The sequence below is a fragment of the Rutilus rutilus genome (assembly GCF_951802725.1).
Source record: "Rutilus rutilus genome assembly, chromosome: 8".
In the NCBI taxonomy this organism is placed as follows: domain Eukaryota; kingdom Metazoa; phylum Chordata; class Actinopteri; order Cypriniformes; family Leuciscidae; genus Rutilus; species Rutilus rutilus.
The window spans coordinates 28,636,543-28,659,645 of NC_140222.1; the positions used below are offsets into that span (position 1 = coordinate 28,636,543).

The window sequence follows — 23,103 nt, forward strand, 5'->3', positions numbered from 1 at the left end:
CATATTAATGTTAATACATCATTCTTTTTTTACATTTTCATGATTTTTTTTTAAGATATGACTTTTATATTTGTTTATTTTTTATTATTTTAATAATTGTAGGCCTATGATTTACATTAATTATTACATAATTTATTCATGTTCATATTAATGTTAATTATTGTACACCATTCATTTTTATTGTCAATTGTAATGTTAAATATATGATACATTAATTATTATACTTTATTAATTTATGTAAATTACATTTAAATAAAATTATGTAAATAAAATTATTAATGTTAATTATCATACATTAATTGTTTTGCATTCTTATTGTTGATTTTAATGTTTGTATATATAAAGTATTCATTAATTATTATACATCATGTATTAATGTTTGTTTGTTTATTTATTTATTTACTTACATTTTAAAGTAAATGACAAATATGACACAACAGGCTTTTGGTGCCTTTTAATCTGTTAATTCTCATTGAATTGCCTATGAGCTATAAAAACCTAATCTACGAAATATACATTCATACCTGATGTATGAAATATGATACCCAAAACACACACACGCGCACACGCGCACACTTGTATGTATATGTAGGTTATATATTTGTTTGTTTTGGTGGCTTCGTCAAATATGGTTCTCTCCTGTAATATCTTAATATCATACTATACTGTTTATGTGTATACGCTTTGGACAGAGTTGGGACAGGTTGGGGTGGTTGGTTGTGAGGAAAAGGAGATGTTCCATCTCAAGGGGTTATCCTCCAATAAAATGAATTGAAAATGAGACACACACACAGGCATTTTATATATAAAAGGTCACAATTTTGCCATTTTATTTTACGTTCTAGCACTTACATAATGTCCCATTTTCAAACACTCATATGAGTGACCCTAACTATTACTGTATTTATGTTCAAGTCATTTTACTGTATGGGTTTGGAGAAAAATAAAGGCCAATTCACCACAATCATGTATGTGCATTCTAGCACTTGCACCATGTCCTATTTTCAAACACTCATAAAAATATTTTTATTATAGGTTTGCTCATTATTTCATTTGATTCTTGTTCAGAGTGACCCGGACTATTACTGTATTCATTGTCAAATAAGTTTACTGTATAGTTTTGGAGAAAAGTAAAGACAAATTCACCCCAATCACCAAAGTGCATTCTAGCGCTTACACCATGTCCCATTTTCAAACACTCATAAAAAGTGTTCCTTCATAGGTTTGCTCATTGTTTCATTTGATTCCTGTTCAGAGTGACCCTGACTATTACTGTATTTATTTTCATGTCATTTTACTGTATAGTTTTGGAGAAAAATAAAGGCCAATTCACCCCAATCATCAAAGTGCATTCTAGTACTTACACCATGTCCCATTTTCAAACACTCATGAAAAATGTTCCTTCATAGGTTTGCTCATTCTTTTACTTGATTCCTGTTCAGAGTGACCCTGACTATTACTGTTATCATTTTCATGTCATTTTACTCTATAGTTTTGGAGAAAAGTAAAAACAAACTCACCCCAATCATCAAAGTGCATTCTAGCGCTTACACCATGTCCCATTTTCAAACACTTATAAAAAGTGTTCCTTCATAGGTTTGCTCATTGTTTCATTTGATTCCTGTTCAGAGTGACCCTGACTATTACTGTATTTATTTTCATGTCATTTTACTGTATAGTTTTGGAGAAAAATAAAGGCCAATTTACCCCAATCATCAAAGTGCATTCTAGCGCTTACACCATGTCCCATTTTCAAACACTCATATAAAGTGTTCCTTCATAGGTTTGCTCATTCTTTCACTTGATTCTTGTTCAGAGTGACCCTGACTATTACTGTATTTATTTTCATGTCATTTTACTGTATAGTTTTGGAGAAAAGTAAAGGCCAGTTCACCCCAATCACCAAAGTGTGTTCTAGCACTTACACCATGTCCCATTTTCACACTTAGGAATCAAGTGAAAGAATGAGCAAACCTATGAAGGAACACTTTATATGAGTGTTTGAAAATGGGACATGGTGTAAGCGCTAGAATGCACTTTGATGATTGGGGTGAATTGGCCTTTACTTTTCTCCAAAACTATACAGTAAAATGACATGAAAATAAATACAGTAATAGTCAGAGTCACTCTGAACAGGAATCAAGTGAAAGAATGAGCAAACCTATGAAGGAACACTTTATATGAGTGTTTGAAAATGGGACATGGTGTAAGCGCTAGAATGCACTTTGATGATTGGGGTGAATTGGCCTTTATTTTTCTCCAAAACTATACAGTAAAATGACATGAAAATAAATACAGTAATAGTCAGGGTCACTCTGAACATGAATCAAATGAAAGAATGAGCAAACCTATGAAGGAACACTTTTTATGAGTGTCTGAAAAGGGAACATGGTGTAAGCGCTAGAATGCACTTTGATGATTGGGGTGAATTGGCCTTTATTTTTCTCCAAAACTATACAGGAAAATGACAGGAAAATAAATACAGTAATAGTCAGGGTCACTCTGAACAGGAATCAAATGAAACAATGAGCAAACCTATGAAGGAACACTTTTTATAAGTGTTTGAAAATGGGACATGGTGTAAGCGCTAGAATGCACTTTGATGATTGGGGTGAACTGGCCTTTACTTTTCTCCAAAACTATACAGTAAAATGACATGAAAATAAATACAGTAATAGTCAGGGTCACTCTGAACAGGAATCAAATGAAAGAATGAGCAAACCTATGAAGGAACACTTTTGTATGAGTGTTTGAAGATGGGACATGGTTTAAGCGCTAGAATGCACTTTGATGATTGGGGTGAACTGGCCTTTACTTTTCTCCAAAACTATACAGTAAAATGACATGAAAATAAATACAGTAATAGCCAGATTCACTCTGAACAAGAATCAAATGAAAGAATAAGCAAACCTATGAAGGAACACTTTTTATGAGTGTTTGAAAATGAGACATGGTGTAAGCGCTAGAATGCACTTTGATGATTGGGGTGAGTTTGTCTTTACTTTTCTCCAAAACTATACAGTAAAATGACATGAAAATAAATACAGTAATAGTCAGGGTCACTCACTCTGAACAGGAATCAAGTGAAAGAATGAGCAAACCTATGAAGGAACACTTTTTATGAGTGTTTGAAAATGGGACATGTTTTAAGTGCTAGAATGCACTTTGGTGATTGGGGTGAATTGGCCTTTACTTTTCTCCAAAACTATACAGTAAACTTATTTGACAATGAATACAGTAATAGTCAGAGTCACTCTGAACAAGAATCAAATGAAATAATGAGCAAACCTATAATAAAAATATTTTTATGAGTGTTTGAAAATGGGACATTATGTAAGTGCTAGAACGTAAAATAAAATGGCAAAACTGTGACCTTTTATATATAAAATGCCTGTGTGTGTGTGTGTCTCATTTTCAATTCATTTTATTGGAGGATAACCCCTTGAGATGGAACATCTCCTTTTCCTCACAACCAACCACCCCAACCTGTCCCAACTCTGTCCAAAGCGTATACACATAAACAGTATAGTATGATATTAAGATATTACAGGAGAGAACCATATTTGACGAAGCCACCAAAACAAACAAATATATAACCTACATATACATACAAGTGTGTGTGCGCGTGTGCGTGTGTGTGTGTTTTGAGTATCATATTTCATACATCAGGTATGAATGTATATTTTGTAGATCAGGTTTTTATAGCTCATAGGCAATTCAATGAGAATTAACAGAATAAAAGGCACCAAAAGCCTGTTGTGTCATATTTGTCATTTACTTTAAAATGTAAGTAAATAAATAAATAAACAAACAAACATTAATACATGATGTATAATAATTAATGAATGAATACTTTATATATACAAACATTAAAATCAACAATAAGAATGCAAAACAATTAATGTATAATAATTAATGTATCATATTTTAAACATTAAAATTGACAATAAAAATGAATGGTGTACAATAATTAACATTAATATGAACATGAATAAATTATGTAATAATTAATGTAAATCATAGGCCTACAATTATTAAAATAATAAAAAATAAACAAATATAAAAGTCATATCTTAAAAAAAATCATGAAAATGTAAAAAAAGAATGATGTATTAACATTAATATGAAACATGAATAAATTATGTAATAATTCATGTAATAATTAATGTAAATCATAGGCCTACAAACATTAAAATAATAAAGATTAAACACAATTAAAAGTCGTATTTAAAAAAAAAATCATGAAATTTAATTATTTGTCTCCTAATAAGATGGAAAATAGCAGAAAATGTGTCTTAAAATCAATTTTGGGCTCTTCCAGCACCCATACCGTAAGTACACAAATAGACGCGCATACTAAAAAAATGTGCGGCTGGCTTGACCGTGTATTTTCAACGCGCGGCCCACTTGACCGCAGTCCCAAACCACTCATTCAAAAGGCAGTTTGACCGAAAACGAAAATACGGTCAAACTTAAAAGTGACGTTTCCATTATAATTATGCTTTTAAACGAAAGTTTGCCTCGGGTAGATTAACAAAAAGACCCTAGGTTGCACTTTGTCGACAGTTATCCGTTAAACGATATCGTTGGAATCACTTGAACGATAAAAACATTGACAGCCAATCAGAATCCACCTGACTTTAGCTCGAGCATTTAAAGTCCTCGAGCATTTAAAGTCCCCGCATTTAAAGTGTAACTTTTCAGATTCTGATGAAAGATTACTACGGCAAACAGTTTTTTTCTGTGCATTAACTTCACCACAAGACTATAATATGCGTAAATAGGGTCAATTTTGATTTCATGTCGACTTTAAAGCAGCAGACAACATAACTGTGCAGCGAGTAGCCTACTTATAAAAAGCATAACAATAACGATATGGTGTGGACGGTAATATTTATCATTATAGTTATCATTCTTGATGTGAACAGGTTTTTATACGAGTGACTTAGCACCGGTTTGAGGTAGGCTGATAAGTCAAATGAAATGCAGCAACAGCAAATATTAGAAAATATCTGACTTGATTTAAAAGAAAATAAGTTTAGTAAGTCAACAACAAGTAGGCTAGTTAAATCTATGAATACATGCATAAAATATGACATAAAAACAACAGACATTTATGTTCTATATAGTCATTAAATGTATGACTAAATAAAACTGCATTTTTCATCAAAACATTGTACCATGGTTGAGTCATTTGTTGTCAAAACAGCATAAATGTTGTGATTTTATTGAATCAGAGGGATGTACTATAATTCATGGAAAAAGCATGAGGATATGTGTTCTGTTCAGAATAGCATATTTCATTTTATATTGCCGTGCAGTGATACTGTACACTACACAGTATGTAAATGTTTTGCATGAATGTACTGCATTTGCCTAAATATGCAGTATAGAACAAACACTGTAAGGAATACTATATTCCACAATGCATCATGCTCGACTTAAAATAATTTTTTTTAAATGGTCACCAACCACTCACATTTGGTAGATTTCAAATAAGGTGTTAATCTGTCTGGTCAGAGTTCTCTTAAATATATATTTGAAGTGGCGTTGCTGTTTTTTTTAAGTCTGATATTGACACATGTGCAATACTTAATATAATATATAATATAACATAATAACATTATAGAAAAAAAAGGCTTCCGTGCCATTTAACCACCATTCATTTCTCTTTGTGTACCCTGTGGAGATTCTTTCTTTAAATGGCCAGCTATAGAGGCCCATTCATACAAAGAATGATTACTATAAAGATAAGTATAACAATAACTATATTAGCGTCCATAGTAGCCAATGATATCGTTCTGCTTATTCTAAGCACTAGCTTTAGTTTTATCGTCTGCCACTTAAAATGCTCAAGCTCTTAAAGAATAATGGTTTCTGATTGGCTGTCAATGTTTTTATCATTCATAATCTGGAAAAAATTGTTCTGAATCATCTTCATTGTGAACGGACTCTCCTGTCCTGTGGGGGCGCTGCAGATGGAAGCCCAACTTTTGTGATTAACTTTCCAAAACTTTCCCTTCAGCGAGAGGATTAACAAAGCTGAAAGACATCTCTACAAAAACACAACTGCAACTCAATTCGTTGATCTGTGGATCTACATGTTTGGTAGAATAGAAACATTATGAGACTAATACCTAATAAAAAATAAATAAAAAAAAACATGCTAAAGCTTTGTGGGAGGAAAACTGACTATTGATGTTTTCACAAATGCTCCTGCCGAAGTAACCAGTAGAGGTAGGGAAATATGTTCATCAAGAGGATGACCACTGTGATGGTTTTGAGGAAAAGAGGTTTGGTGAGGCAACATATAGATGAGAGAGTATGGACAGAAAGAACAACACAAAATTAATGATGATTGCTATGATGCTAAAAATGGTCCTGTGATGCAAAAATGGTCCAGTTTGTACGATAACCTAGAACAGACAGAAGAAGAAAGAAAAAAAACAGAAAAAAGTTTCCACACAGGCATGATACTTACTCTTGAATCAGTTTTTGCATAGGTGCTGCATGTCACCTAATGTAAATACTGTGGCCATCAATCATGCTCAGCGAAGTAGGCAATGCAATCAAATAGGTTAGTGAATCAAGTTACCTCAACAGTGGAAATCCCCTGGGACATGAAAATATATATATATATGATGTTGTGTAGAGGCTTGTAAACCATCTCTCATATATACAGTCATGTGAGAAAGAAAGTACACCCTTTTGAATTCTATGGTTTTACATGTCAGAACATAATAAACAATTATCTTGTCTTAAAATTAGGTAAATACAACCTCAGATGAACAGCAACACATAACATCTGACATCATGTAATTATTTATTTAAGAAAAATAAAGCCAAAATGGAGAAGCCATGTGTGACAAACTAAGTACACCCTATGATTTAATTGTGTGTAGAGCCACTTTAAGCAGCAATAAGTTTAAGTAATAATTTTCTATATGACTTAATCAGTCTCTCACATTGTTGCGGAGGAATTTTGGCCCACCCTTCTTTACAATGTTGCTTCAGTTCATAGAGGTTTGTGGGCATCTGTTTATGCACAGTTCTTTAAAGGTCCCACCACAGCCTTTTAGTCGGGTTGAGGTCTGGACTTTGACTGGGCCAGTGCAACACATTGTTTCTTTTCTTTTTCAGCCATTCTGTTATAGATTTACTGGTGTGCTTGTGATCATTGTCCTGTTGCATGACCCAATATCTGCCAAGCTTTAGCTGTCAGACTGATGGCCTCACATTTTACTCTAGAATACTTTGGTCTGCAGATGAGTTCATGGTCGACCCAATGACTGCAAGGTGCCCGGGTCCTCTGACTGCGAAACATGCTCAAATCATCAACCCTCCACCAGCGTGCTTGACCTTTGGTATGAGTTGTTTGTGATGATATGCGGTGATTGGTTTTGGCCAATCGTGGCTCTGTGCATTATGGCCAAACATCTTCACTTTGGTCTCGTCTGTCCAAGGACATTGTTCCAGAAGTGGTTTGTTCAGATGCAACTTTGCAAACACCTGGTATAAAGATGTGTTTTGGTCAATTGGATCACAAGTAGACGAGGGAGACACATACCCGTTTATGCACTTTAATCTGTCTCTTTTGTCCACTTTCTACCACGTCTGTCCTTATTTCTTTTAGGGTGGGTAAATGTATGAGCTTTCATCAGATCTTTCAATCTAATGGACGAAATGGACGGTCTATGCTTGCGCAATTTACATATAAACACGACCCAAGACGATGGAAAAACACACGGAGAGCTGACGCTTTCGTTTCTGCTCTGATAGCCACAAGACCACATCGAACGCTGTGTTAGAATTCTGGACTGGTGAGAGATCATTGTGCTTGGTACGTTTTTCATCTTCAAACTTAACTTGTGTCTCCAGCTGACACCGTCTGCCTAGCGCACATCCCATAATGTTTACACATTAGATTAGTAGGCGGCGGTCTTTAGTGGTTGGTCGAATGCATTTGATCACATGAGCGTCTTACACCATGAAAGCAATCCACTCTGAAAGTGATCGAAGTGGACAAGCTCAAAACAATTGTTTTGTATCTGTATTTAGTGTCGTCCACTTGTGATACGATTAACCTTAATGCATCTTAATACCAGATATAAACAGTGCCTAAGCAATGCTGCCATATTCTTTGTAAAGAGAAGAAGCTTTCTCCTGGCAACCCTTCCAAACAAGCCATACTTGTTCAGTCTTTTTCTAATTGTACTGCCTTGAACTTTAACATTTAACGTGGAGCCTGAGGTGTAGTTCTTGGGTGTTTTGCGATTACTCAGAGCATTGCACGGTCTGACCTTGGGGTGAATTTGCTGGGACGTCCACTCCTGGGAAGATTGGCAACTGTCTTGAATGTTTTCCACTTGTGAATAATGGACTTCAAATTGTTTGGAAATGGCCGTATAACCCTTCCCAGATTGATGGTAGCAACAATTGCTTCTCTAAGATCATTGGTGATGTCTTTCCTCCTTGTCATTGTGTTAATACACACTTGAAGGCTCCAGACCAGCAAACTGCCAAAACTTTACAGAGGTGATCAAATTAGCTGATGATCAATTAATCAAAGACATTTGATTAGCAGTGACTGCTACTTACCCTCTTCATTCCTATGGTAGCAGTAAGGGTGTACTTGGTTTGTCACCCATGGCTTTTCCCTTTTGACATAGTTTTTGTTAAATAAATGTAATATGTCACGTGTTGTTGTTCATCTGAGGTTGTATTTAACTTTTTTTAAGTCCTGCCAAGAACCAGATCTTTTTTTATTTGATTATATTCCAATACGTAACCACAGAATTCAAAATGGTGTACGTTTTTTCTCACATGACTGTAGAGTAGAGGGGAAAAAACAAATGTACCAAAAATGTGTCAGATGGTTTTATGTGCGAACGTAAGAACACTTACTGACAATTATCAGGGTCAATGACATCTAAAACTGTCCACGTCCAAACCACATGTGCCAAGTTCTTAGATATGTACTCTTTGTATTGATGTTGGTTTTATATCGTTTTTATACCAAGAAAAGTTTCAATTTAATTCAATAAAATGGTGTTATCATCAAGTTAAAAGCAGATTTATAGATATTTACATTACACATTGAATTAACTAACTACATATGTTTTTCTTTACAAGATTTTTTTTTTTTTTTATGAATTATGATATCAGGACAGTTAGAAAAATAACCAAATAACCCAAAATAAATAAATACATTTTAATACAGAAATTAAAAACATGCTTATTTTAGAAGAGTATATATTGCATTGTGTATAAAACTTTAAAAATAAATTATCATTTTAAATTATATATATATATATACAAATTATCGTAATAATAGTAATAGTATAAGTAATAGGTGACATCATGTCATTGGATCTCTATAACACACCAAATGAAATCATCTTTATATCCACAAACACATTTTCTTAAGACAGACATTTTTGCATACAACTTATCCTGACCGGGTAGTCACATTTCGCTGATTCTTAACTTCTTTTACTTACTGTTAATGGATCTGACTTTCTTTAAACATGTTACAGTAGCCTACATCTCAAACAGATCTCAGTTTGACTGTAATAGCAGATATTTTCACAGTGCGGTTGGGGTTGGTGGGTGTAAAGTGGATTAAGTGACCTAGTTGCTCTATACCGGAGCGCTGAAGCCATTGTAGAAACTTTACGAGACGTGAACTAGAGCAAAAGCAGTGGTTTTGTAGAGGAAATAACGCAGAAGGATGCAGATGCGATAGTAGGACCAGTGCCCGTGCACCAGCAGCAGCCTGCGGAGGAAGCTGAGATCTGCATTGTGGAAATTTGAATTTAGAAATTTGAGAATTTTAGATTAGCCTTTACTTACCCATGCTTCTCAGTTTCATCTCCATTCAGCTCAGTATGAGCCTGACGGAACTTGGTGTCTCTGCAATAGGAAGAATTACAACGTTGTTGAGACATTTAGACAATGATCTCTCCACAGACTGATAGAATAAAAAAAATGAAGAAATTCCTGTAATGACTGAAATGATCATTTCAAGTAAATATAAAAAAGCTTCTTTTTTAAAACTGCTAAATATTTTCTTTTTTTGAGAAAAATTAAAATATTTTTCCCATTAAAATATCTAAACATCCATGAAATAAGATAAATTTAGCTAACACTTTATTTTCAACCGTCTACTTTAGACATTCTACTAACTATGACTTTGCAAGTACGTCAACTTATTCTACTAACCCAAAACCTAACCAAACAGTCGACTAGTACACATGTAGTTGTAGTTAATTATGTTAGTAAATTGTCTTAAGTGGACTATCGAAATAAAGTGCAACTCAAATTTATTTTTATTTATATTAATTACTTGCATTAAAAGTTTACTTTTGGGTACATGACACTTTACGTGTGTATGTATTTTATAGAAAAATTATGCCACTAGCATTAAAAAAATAAATCAAATGTTTTACCAAAAAAAAAAGAAAAAAGAAAAGGTTGAAATTTTCCTTCTCATTTAAATGAATCTTTTACGGCTGTTTAGATATTTTACTGAAAAAATATCTGTTTTCTGCAGCGTTATTTAGATGACTTTTATTCAATTCTGTGTGAAGGATCAGTCAGTCGAAGTCAATCAGTTCTGGTGTTTGGCCAGAGGGAGATGCTCTTACCCATCAATGTATCTACATATAGCAGAGACTGTGTGGTTCAGAGAATACAATACTGCATATTGCATCTTTTATAATAAGTGAAAACAGTGTTGGCTGAGGTTGTGACGAAATGCCTCTAATTCCACTCGTATCTGTATCAGCAGCCAGATCTCTGCACCCACACTCAAACTGAATCCATGGGTTGGCACAATTGTGATAAACCAAGGCATATAAAGGAACACAGTGAATGAAGATGCACAAACCAGCATATTTTACACCCCTAAGCAACCGTACTCTTAACCACTAGGCAATACACAGATGATTCATAAGGACAAACTTGGTTTTGTTTGTCATTTTTGTTTTGGCATGCCGTGCCACGGCGGTTGTGTGGATAGAAAGTGCTGACTTAAAATTTCCATTGAATTTATAATCAATGCCTAGTGTAAGCCTAAGCATATTTAAATGTAATAAATTATTGTTTTAATAATTTTATATATGTTCCCATGCAGGGTTCGAAATGACTTAGGACTCTTGGGGGGTCCCCTAAAATTTAATTATTAAATTATAAAAAATTCTGAAGACTACCTTGCTACACTATATACTGTAGGCAAAATTATATGGAGCAATGTTGAAGTGTTGAAGGTGGGATAATGGTCTTGGGATGTTTTTCATGGTTTGGGCTAGGCCCAGTATTGTAGTGGTGTCTGGAGAAGTGGCTATAATCTAACAGGTAACCCTCTAACTCTGAATAAAACATTTTAAAAGATAATTACGACTTTTTATCTCACAATTGCGAGTTTATATCTCGCAATTCTGACTTTATAACATGTAATTGCGACTTTATTTCATGCAAATCTGACTTTATATCTCTCAATTCTGACTTTATTTCTCAGAGTTGCATGAAATAAAGTCGCAATTGCGTCATATAAAGTCAGAATTCTGACTTTTTCTCAAAATTGTGACTTTATATCACGCAATTCTGACTTTATAACACATAATTGCGAGTTTATATCTCGCAATTCTGACATCTTCTCTCAGAATTGTGAGATATAAACTAACAATTGTGAGATATTTAAGTCCAATTCTAAGGGGAAAAAAATAGACTTTTTTTTTTTTAACCTCAGAATTATATCTCACAATTCTGATTTTATAACATGCAATTCTGACTTTATATCTCCCAATTGCGTATTATAAAGTCAGAATTGCGAGATATAAACATGCAATTCTCAGAAAAAAAGTCAGAATTTCAAGTATTTCTCGCAATTGCGAGTTTATATCTCATAATTCTGACTTTATAACACGCAATTGCGACTTTATATCACGCAATTTTGACTTTATATCACGCAATTTTGACTTAATAACACATAATTGCGACTTTATATCACGCAATTCTGACTTTATAACCTGCAATTGCGACTTTATATCACGTAATTCTGAGATAAAAAGTCAGAATTACCTTTTTTATTTTTCACTCTGTGGCGGAAACAAGCTTCCATAGTCTGCTGTTAGCTGGCAGCTCATTTGGCTTCATACACATAACATTACTTAGCTAACAAGAAAAGCTAACTAATCATTACACTGGGTATCTAGTTAATGCAACTTTTGATATAGGAACTCGAACTCCTACTATACGCAATTATAGAGATATAAATATAATCGAAGCACTTACAGGATTTCACTCTTTGTGAGGTTTGGTTTTGCCGCGTTCAGCTACAGTGCGTGTCTGCGGGAGCACCACAACAACAATCTGTGACGCTGTAGGAACTCACTCGGCTAATAGCTGCCCTGATTGCTGCCTCGCGCTAGGAAATAAATGAATTACTGTTATAAATATAAAACGTCACTAAAGACCTATAATTGTAACAATTATTTTTAATGTTAAAATATATTTGTCGGGGACCCCCCAAAATCCAAAAATAAATTCTTATGGGGGGTCCCTAATGACTTATGGAGGGTCCGGGACCCCCCCAGACCCTCCTCATTTCGAACCCTGTTCCCATGTTTTGGGGTGTTCCTTTAAACAAGGTATTTCGTTTTTCTCTCTCTCTCTCTCTCTCTTAGGTATGTGCATGCATTGACAAGCAACCTAACTAAATGAAACGAGTTTATTTTACTCAAATATTACTGAAAGTTAATTGTACTTAATAGAAAAATGTAATAACAGTATACTAACAATATAACGGACTGTTTTTGTACAGGTAAAATAACTGGAAGCGAATGACACCGACACATTCAAAGTTACAAACGAGGGCCGCGCCCGCTTTTTCGTGGAGGGTGGACGTCGTTCGAGAATCTTAACAGCCGTTACAAAAACAACATTTATAGGAAACATACCCTCATATTTCTCATTTAGACATGTTTAAGCATTAGATGCGTAAAACTTTCTATCACAGTGAGGGAAACCCACAAACCTGCATGACCACAACAAGAAGGAAGAAGGCAGCAATTTGCCGCTCAGTGGAACAGTTAAAAAGTTATGGGGAACAAACAAAGGTCAGGTCAGGGGGTGTAGGTCTATATTTATAACTCTGCACCTCGTTGCTCTGGCAACAGCCCATTAAGAACGTGCTAAGAAATTAATATTATTCGATAAATATTATTCAGTGCTTCTATGACTACTTTTCCAAGTCATGTGATTTACATATAAACGGTTACTAACCGCACAAATAACGGCTCCGGTGGAAACATGGGAAAGATTTGCAGCAACGACTCATGAGAACGGCTGTTGACCTTCACCTCCCAACTGACATCAAAAAGGTTTAAAGAGATGGTTTAACGACATGCAAGTTTCATTTTCCAGATATATGATTCATGTTTTGGACCGGTAGTTGATAATGAAGAATCTTATTGTTTTTTGCTTATAGCAGACCTATTAAAAATCCCCCAAATCCCACAAAAACTTTCTGACTGTTACTCCTTCATTTTATTAACCATATTGAAGAGCTGGGAATCCACAGCCAAGCCCTGCACCAGACCATCAAAGAGACAGCAACTACTGCAGAACGTTGCAGTCAGTGGCTTTGGTAAATACCCAAAGATGATGGGGACACACATAGACTGGGCCTGCCTTTGCAAAGGGTCTGTTGTGTTTAAAAGGCCGAAACACCTGATGACGCGAAGGTACACAACTGATGACCCCTGGCATCTACTAGTGGTTGGCGCATTTCAGCATACAAAACAAAATTAAGACTACGTTTAAAAGGGACAATAATCATCTAGTCCTATAACGTGTTCAATCTATAAATACAATCACCAAGGAGTCCATTATACATAATTTATGTAATAATGTAGCTATAGTATCTCTGGTGCATAATACAGCTCAGTAGGGGGCAGAAACGCACTATTAAGTTTGCACATAAAAAAGAGAGAACGATACAGAAAGTATTAGTTATGTTGTTAGTTAGATTGGTCTTTTGTGTCGTAGATATTACTTCTCAAGTCAGATGTCTGAAAAACATCACATTATAAATATATCCATTATATGCTTTTTTTAACGGTATATGCTGTATGTATATTCAAAATATTGTCCTCAGGTATTTCCTACATGTCTGATAGTTTGTATTTTCATAAAGAAGACTGAAAAGTTAAGCAGATAGCAGATCGGTGTTTTATTATGCCTTAATTTTGTTGTCATTGTTGTCATCTAACATTTTCACTTCTCCTTTTTGTTTCATGGAAACAGATAACTTTACACATTAGTGATATGCCACAACAATCTAACCTAAACCAGGAAGTTTACAAGCACTAAAAGTGTCTGAGAACAGCATTGGGTGTGAAGAAGACTGGTGCGGTTAGCATTTATATGGTGCAAAGGAATACATATTTCTCAGATAACTGCACTGAGGACATTTGTGCTATCTAATGTTTAATTATTTACTGATAAATACTCGAAACTTGCATGGTTAACGGAAATAATAGCGCTCTGTTTCAGGCCGACTCATACTGTTCACCTAGCGCTCCATCTAGTGGCCGCCAGAGACACTGCAGCTAAATTAGCATCCATTCACCTGCAAGACCATATAAAGGGCCCAAATTAAGATGATCATCTTCGACATTTCATATCATGACCAATCTCATCTCAAATCAAAAGATTTCCCTCACAGTGGCCCCTGTATGCGTGCTATCAAAGCTCGGTGGGCAGTGCTGCAGACGTGTAGGAGGTTTGACAGCATGTACGTGTGTGTGCGTGAGATAACACGTCTCAAGTCCTATCAAGCTAATCTATTTTTACATGTGGCCCCTCTCAGATGCAGAGTGGTTTGCGAAGATGAGAGGAGAGCAGACCTGCAGAGCCGTTGTGACCAGTTGACCAGGTTGCTATTGGCAATGCTCCATTACAGTTAAACTGTTGGCCCATGCCTGTCAAACCGCAGCAAGCGCTCATATCTTGCTCTCAAAGCCTCACCGCTTGCGGTTCCACAGGTGCTGATGGAGGCCTACTAAAGGGTCTGTCGAAGCCCATTATCAAGCGGTGAATATGATCTCAATATCAATCAGAACAAAGTGAATTTATTTATATTTTAAATACATGACATATATGGCCTTGTGGGAAATCATGAGAAAAGAAAATGGTATTGTAGGCCTACTAGTTGTGTGTTATATTTATATGTGGGTACAGTAGTTTAAAGCTCAGGTATGTATTCATTCTCAACATTAATGGTTAGAAACAATGAAAAATCTTCAAAATATCTTATTTGTTTTTTTTTTGTGATGTTCTTAAGGCTTATTCTTGAAACTAGTTTTGTAGACACATGTAGGCTATATCCATTTCTTTATAGAACTGCAATGCAATGTGCAGAGGTGAAATCTACAGAAAGGCTGGCGACTTCAAAAAAGGTCAAATATAAGACATTTTGACTGATATATATCTTATTTTATATAAAATATGCATGCACACGTTTGTTTGTTACTATAATTTCCAAACTTTCATTTGTGTGATGTTATATTTTTGATACATCTACTAGCATCCAGACATTATGTATCACATTCATGTGGCCTATATGCAACTTTTAAGCATTTTGTTTGATAGATGCTTAGAGAAGAGTTTTAGTCAATCACTTCTAGATCACTTCTAGAATCACTTCTAGAGGTCAAAGGTCAAAGGGAATCTTTCAAAAAAATTGGGGTTGGAACAAAAGTGTTTTTATAATAAATCTTGCCATGGCTGCATTTATTTGGTACAAAATACGGTAAAAACAGTAATACTGTGAAATATTATTGCAATTTAAAATAACTGTTTAAGTATTTTTATTTATTCCTGTGATGGCAAACTTCAGCGTCACATGATCCTTCAGAAATCATTCTAATATGCTTATCTGATACTCAAGAAACATTTCTTATTATTATCAATGTTAAAAACAGCTGTGCTACATATTTTGGAGAAACCGTGATACATTTCTTTAAGGATTCTTTGATGAATAAAAGTTCAAAAGAAATGCATTTTTTTTTTAAACAGAATCTTTTGTAACATTATAAATGTCTTTAATGTGACTTGAAAAATGTTACTAGAATATATAGGCCTATGCCAGGCTTTATAAAAGTCTGTATCAGCTCTTTTCCAAATTTCAGACATCATTACTTTGCATAGAATCCATAACACTTATGAAAAGAGTTTTATCATAATGGATGCCTTTCTTGCGAAATGCCTCAGATTTTACTTAAAGAAGTTAAAGTCTCAGCATAACCATTTCCTGGGCCTTTGCACCCTAAACAATGATTTGCCTATTGAAGTTTGTACTATTTACACGAAAGAACAAAAAGCGCACAGAAAACGTCAATACATCAACGCTCCAAAAGGCCCAAAATCTAATGCAAAATATCAGCAAGATGATTTGATTTCTGGGAAGTGAGTAGGTGGCTATGAATGAGGTTTGTGGGGTATACCCCAGTCTACAGCTCTGCAGTCGCTGCTTTGGTTTCTGTTCCGACGAACGAGTCGAAAACGGGAGAGGGGCTTGTTAAAATGAGGTCGTTGTGAGGAGAAAACACTGACGACTCAGAGACAGGAAGTGGTTTGAATTCATTTGAGAAAGAAACAAGGGGTGATTGAAGTTACTGTACAGACAAGCAACGCAACTGAACTGTATATGCAAAAGGTGAGTGAGGCCTGATAGGACAAAGGTCGTCTCGTGTCGGCTGCGGCAAGCGTTCATCCTCATTGCAGCAAACCTGAGAATGTGCTACTTTATGTCGCCAACATTTTCCATAAAGCTATCGATCACCTGGTTAAGCTGTAACGTGTGCGCGCATGTGAATATGCGCACCGCATGAGGGGGCTGCGTGCGGTTAACAAAACAGTACATCTGAACTAAGGGTTATGTCCCACGTTAAAGCATTTGAGTTCTGTGGAGCTTTGAGGTGGCGTTATGAGTCACCAGGTATAAGAAGAAGAAAAAAAAATCACAGACTGAGATCCAATAGCTGTTCGATGAGTCACCGGTAAACAACACAGGTATGTCACTCCACCAACGCCATTCGCGACCACTGCGACCCCAAGCCCTAGATATGATCGAACACCTGTTGAACATTCCACAACATCTTGTGCAGTAATGAATTGTGTATGCCCCATTTTTATCTTGAAGTCTCAAATGTCGAGTGTGGCTAATTCTTCAAACCAGAGTCTTGTAACCACAAGTGATGCATAACTCATAAGTTAAGTAAAGGCAAAATATCCATCAATATTGCATTCAACAGATGATTGCAGTTTTCTCCCCTTGCATTATGCATTTAATATTTAAGAATTTTTTTGCAGGTATAACAGTGGTTTGGAGTGGAGCTGCGGCAAGTCGATCTTAAGTAAGTAGCTGTAACCCTGCGGCAAAAGCTTCAAACCTGCATTATGTTTCACACCGACACAGATTTAGTCATAATCTAGAGCACAAAAACATTTTCTGCGGAAATTTGGAAGGACAGTCCCAGACGACAACCGTAAACTCAGCAAAAACCTCTATTTTTTTGTCATGCAAGTCATTCTCAGTAATTTTTTCTTTTTAACCACAAGAAACATTTTTACATGATCTTACTATCAGGAGTTTCAGTCTTTACTGAGCTTCAGCTTCTTATAATCGGTCGACTGACATTATAACCCTTTCTGAAGAATTTGGTTTGCTATGATGAATACTTGCATATCGAGCTGAATAAATAACACGTAACATTGCACATATGCCTATATGCTTGAATTGTGAAGTTAGGCCTCAAAATGAATATTGGTCTTCATCCAGACTGACAGGATACAGCAATATAGGCTAATTAATGTGCCATCTTTGGTAGAAGTGTAGGACTCTTATAGAGCATCCATGACATTAAAAATAAATTTAAATAAAATGTAAACTAAAATTCATGACTTTAAAAATGTATTAAATAAATAAATAATATGAAGAGAAAAATACAACAAAAAAAATCTGTTATGATTAGATAATGTTGCATGAGATATGTAATTCAATCAACAATTTTAATTTAAATTTGATTTTTTTAGATATAATCAGAGAGAACTAAACTTAATGAATAATAACTGGGAGAAATGCGAAACGTAAACAGAAAAATGTAAATTGTAAACAAAACATCAAGATGATGAGTGCGCCTGCATTAATTTCTTTAATTCATTCTTTAAAAAGTAGAACAAACAAAAGAATGAGTCATAACTCAAACCACTGGTTTGAGATACTTGTTTGCAAGTCTCCGCCTCCTGAGGAAGGAAGATGTGGTCCTCACCTACTACTTTCATACAATAGGCATGTCTGTGCATATTACTTGTGCCACCTTGTCTGTTGGTTGCTGAGTCTTCGTATGTTTCCAGCCAAAGAGTTTTACTTTTAAGCTGATGTCCTTTAATTAATTTACACTTGCTAGCATCATTCCTGTGGAAGCAACATAAGGTAAGGTAAAGCGATTTTCTTTCGCCACGGTTCTTTTCAGTTCAGATTTTGGAGACTCGTGTTTACACTTAGTATTCTGTATGCAGACTTAAAAATACTGAATTCTTTTAATAAATGAAATGTCAATCATGCAGTAATTTAATTTTAGATTGTTGCAAGAAGCGAGGCATAAAAAGAACAACCGCCATTTGATGTTGTCAATTCTGCAGATATGCAGTGGTTTCAAATCACCTACAAAGAATCTTGCTTTTAGCAAAGTGAAAAATTAAGATCTTTATCTATGGCCATCCTCACCAAAATTGATCTTATCAAGGTTGCATGCATCAGATCCAATAAATCCTCGTCATTAATTCAGCATGACGCATTTCTCACAAACTACATGCATATAATTATTTTGCACATTTAAAATCATCAGTTGCCTAGTATGTTTCCTTGGTAGGCTAACACACTTCTCATGTCTATATTTACCCTTTTTCTGACAGGAAACTGCAGTGTGTACACTAATAAGTGCTAATGAATTTAAGTTGCATTGTATAGTGAAGGCGTATTCTTACACGGAAGTGGAGAAATTGTGAGCTTTTGCATCGTTCTTATTCAAAAACCAATCTAAACAAACAAAAAAAACAAAGTATTGGTTTGAAACTGGGTCCTATTGATCATCAAACTTTTTGTCTTTCCAGAACAATGAGTTCCATAAGAAGTCCCGAGCATCAGGCAGACGCTTGTCTTCCCTCCTCCACGGGCGAGAGCTCGACAAGCGAAGATGAACCTGGAAGTTTAAGCAGGCTTCTGCCACTCACCGGCTCATCCGTACTGGCACGACGACTGTTCCACCTCCCGTCATACCGCAACCCACTTGTACCGAGTAGACGACGTAAACGCGAGATGACCCCTGCTGAGAAAAAAGATGCATCATATTGGGTCAAGAGGCAGAAGAATAACGAGGCTGCCAAGCGTTCCCGTGAGAAGAGACGACTCAACGACTTCATGCTGGAGGGACAGCTTCTGGCGCTGAGCGAGGAGAACGCCCAACTCAGGGCCGAGGTGCTGAGTCTGCAGTATCACATGGGAATTGGGCGAGGTCTAGACGTCAATCATCCCATGATTCCATTCCACTATCCTGTTGCGTCCCATCTCAAGCCGTCCCTGTGGGGTTTGGCTAGCAGCACTGCTGCTCTTTCAGCAGACGGTCCAGAACTCTACCACTCTAGGCCAGAGCATAGCTCATCTCAATTCATCTCGCCCTTGAGGGTGCCTCCTAAAAGTGCCCACCTACCATCACAGCTTAGCTACTTAGACAACAGTGCTGACCCAGTTGAGTCGGACCCAGCATCTCACCCACAGGTCTCTTCAAGCAACGACCCACCAAGCCACCCACAACTGTTTCCAGCAAAGAGAGCACCTGCACCTGCACCCTCACCACCCCCTCCTCAGTTGCTGCCTGGGTTGAGCCACTCCGTCACCCAGCACAACAACCAGATGTTACCTTGGGGCTCATCCTCTTTGCGCCCATCTCCCCTTCATCCCAACTGGCCGTTGTCCTTTCCTCTGTCGCTACGAGACCCAGACGGAACTCGTAATGGAGGAAGGTCCCTCTGGAACTTCAACAGCAGGTACAGCATGCTGTCCGCTGAGATCTCAGGACAGCTCAGAAGAATATTTTCCCCGGAGAACTCTTAATCAGCAATAACGCTTCCTGAGCAGTATTTTTATTGTGATAATAAACTGCTTAATGGGATCGTTCACCCAAAAATTAACATTCTGTCAACATTTACTCACCCTCGTGTCATTCCAAACCTGTATGGCTCTCTTTCATCTGTAGGACAGAAATATTTTGAAAATGGTCTCAATGTTCTAATGGGGTTTTTTTTTTGGACCCCATTGACTTTCATTGTATAGAAAAAGTCCTTCAAAATATTTTCTTTTGTGTCCTGCAGAAGAAAGAAAGGCATACAGGTTGAGAATGACGTGGGTGAACTATCCCTTTAAGGCATTAGCTGTGCTTAATGTAGTGATGCGCAAGCCAACTCCTCCATACGGCCTGGCAAACAATAGATAAAACATAACTTGAAATGTTTATTCTGCAAATATGTGGATTGCAATTAAAAGTAATTAATCCTCTTACCCTCATCTCGCTTATTTGCTTATTGCATATAAATCTGATTCATGTTTGGGAATCTACACACAGCCACATCATTGACTGTTTGATAGAAATTATTATTAGTATTCACCTTCACTCTGGTGTGAAGTTTGGGGGACCACTTTTGGTTCCCCAAAGTACCACTCAGTTTTCAGTTCTTAAAATAACCATGTTTTTCTCAGTGTTCAGAACATTTTAATAATCTAAAGTACCTTTGTTCAATATAAAGAACCCTTTGTGGGATGGAACGGTTCCATGAATGTTAAAGGTTCTTCCTCGACGCCCATAAAGAACCTTTATTTTTAAGAGTGTTGCTTGCGTGAAAGACTGGTTCCAGCTGATTACGACATCGAAAACGACCTTTCACTGAGGCCGTTATGCATTAGTGAAGTTTCACGTAAGGGAAAAACAAAAGAATGAGAAATAAATTACGTGGCTGCCACAACATACAGACAGTAACAGCAAAACTAAAAATGGTTTCATTTTTGCTGCTTCATATTAATTTGTACATGGAATGTGTAATGAGAACAGTTATGCTAGTCATCTTGTAGTTAGGTTTCTTACATTTATTCTCTAATTATAAATATGGGGTATAAATTAAATTATTGAAGTGATCATGATTAAAAATTAAACATGGTCTTTGGTCACAATAAAGATGGTTTCAAGCTGGGGTAAATTTGTCTGATATCTGATTGAACTTAGCCTTGTCAAACCGCATGTTCACACTTCTGGTGTGTGGATGTACATGTACTCAACTGTGTGAAGTAGAATAAAGACAAATTTAAAGGTGTAAATAGGCCAGTTCAGCTCAACAGTACAATAGACTATTTTATTTAAAGTACTTTTGGTGTATCTTATCTTATTTTCTTTGCCTGTGGTATGAAAGTATTTTTTTATAATGGAACTGACTAAATATATTGAACACTTTGAAACTTAATTACTGAGGTACCATTTGGGGTTACTCAGATCAACACATTGGCTGAAAGCTTTGTACGCATCTAAGCATAATTTTTAATGTGCTTCTATCCTACAGTGTAATCAAGGAACTTCAATAGGATATAACTGCCTAAAACACATAAATTCTTAAAGGGATAGTTCACCCAAAAATGTTGTCATTATTCACTCACTCTCATGTTGTTCCAAACCTTTATGAGTTTCTTTCTGTTGAACACAAAAGATATTTTGAAGAATGTTGGTAATCAAACAGTTAATGGCGCCCTTTGACCATAGTATTTTTTTTTTTCCTACTATGGAAGTCAATGGCTACTGTCAACTGTTTGGAAACTGACATTCTTCAAAATTTCTTCTTATGTGTTCAGCATAAGAAAGAAACTCATACATGTTTGGAAGAACTTGTGGGTAAGTAATGACAAAATTTTAACTTTAAAGGAACTAATGGGTTTCAACTTGTTATTTCTTGAGAACAGGCCTTTTTGAAACGATGCCTAGATGTTCACTAACATTATCTACTACTGTGTCTGTGACGATATGAGGAAATGGTGCTTTAAGTACTTCAAAATCAGAACTAATAACGGAGGAATCGTGTCGCGTTTGCAAGTTGACAGAGAACAAAAATGTTAGCATTAAAATAACTAGCGTTAAAAAGTATCGCAGCTGTCTTATTAACACAGAGGTGCAATTAACATAACAACACAGAAAACTTGCGTAATTTCAGTATACCATTACCAGGATCACGTTCAATAAACTCAGAGCAGCTGCACGTTCTTGGTCGCTAAATTTTTTATAAGATTTTATTTATTTTTTTGTACGACTGTTAAAGGATAAAGAAACTTCAATTAGATAACGTACCTTCTATAACAAGTCAAATGAATGATATGTGAACAGTCATGAAGATAACCAGTAGGGGGCGCGCTGTCCTTGACAATACACATGAATTGCACACTAGCCACCACAGTCTTCTGTGGTCATCTGACAACAGCTATTGTGTATGTGTTATGTTCTTCTAATTATTAGACAAATAAGTTGTTGTTGTAATATGTGTGACATCACAAAAATAGAGCAAAACAGAATTATCAAAACAACATGTAGTTATTTATCTAAAAGGAGGAACTAGCAATAATGCGACAAAGTAATCCTCCAGTATTCTCATCCAGCATTAACAATTATAGTAAATTAATGTGCATTATTTTTTCAATGATTCTTAAATTCCTTTAAAAAAATAAAATAATGCATATTACTTTACTATTATTGTTAATGTTGGAGGAGAACATGGTGGTTACAGCCTTGGGAATGAGAATAAGTGCCTTATTTTGAAGGTGATTGAGTATTTTAAGTCTTTCCAAAACAGTACAGACTTCTGCAATTCCTTAATCTTCAATTTAGACCCTTCATATCTTTAGTTAATGGCTGAAGAGGAAGTTGAACAGTAAGGACCCGGTCAAGAGTGAGAGAAGACAAGTGTCTGGCCATCGGAAAAGCTAACTGGAAGAATAATTAAGAGTGG

General features: G+C 35.8%; 1 protein-coding gene across 4 annotated transcripts; it reads left to right on the forward strand.

Annotated features, from left to right (window-relative positions):
* Positions 1-17,376: 17,376 nt before the first annotated feature.
* On the forward strand, positions 17,377-21,169 carry LOC311294578 (uncharacterized protein). Of its 4 annotated transcripts, none has more exons than XM_084415528.1 (2): positions 17,377-17,420; positions 19,180-21,169. In XM_084415528.1, the coding sequence occupies exon 2, from the start codon at positions 19,184-19,186 to the stop codon at positions 20,177-20,179; it is 996 nt and encodes a 331-aa protein (XP_084271654.1). In that variant the 5' UTR covers positions 17,377-17,420; positions 19,180-19,183; the 3' UTR covers positions 20,180-21,169. The 4 variants fall into 4 exon arrangements, with proteins under 4 accessions (XP_084271654.1, XP_084271652.1, XP_084271651.1 ...); XM_084415526.1 differs by lacking the exon at positions 17,377-17,420 and adding an exon at positions 18,327-18,504; XM_084415525.1 differs by lacking the exon at positions 17,377-17,420 and adding an exon at positions 18,329-18,499.
* The last annotated feature ends 1,934 nt before the right edge of the window (positions 21,170-23,103 follow it).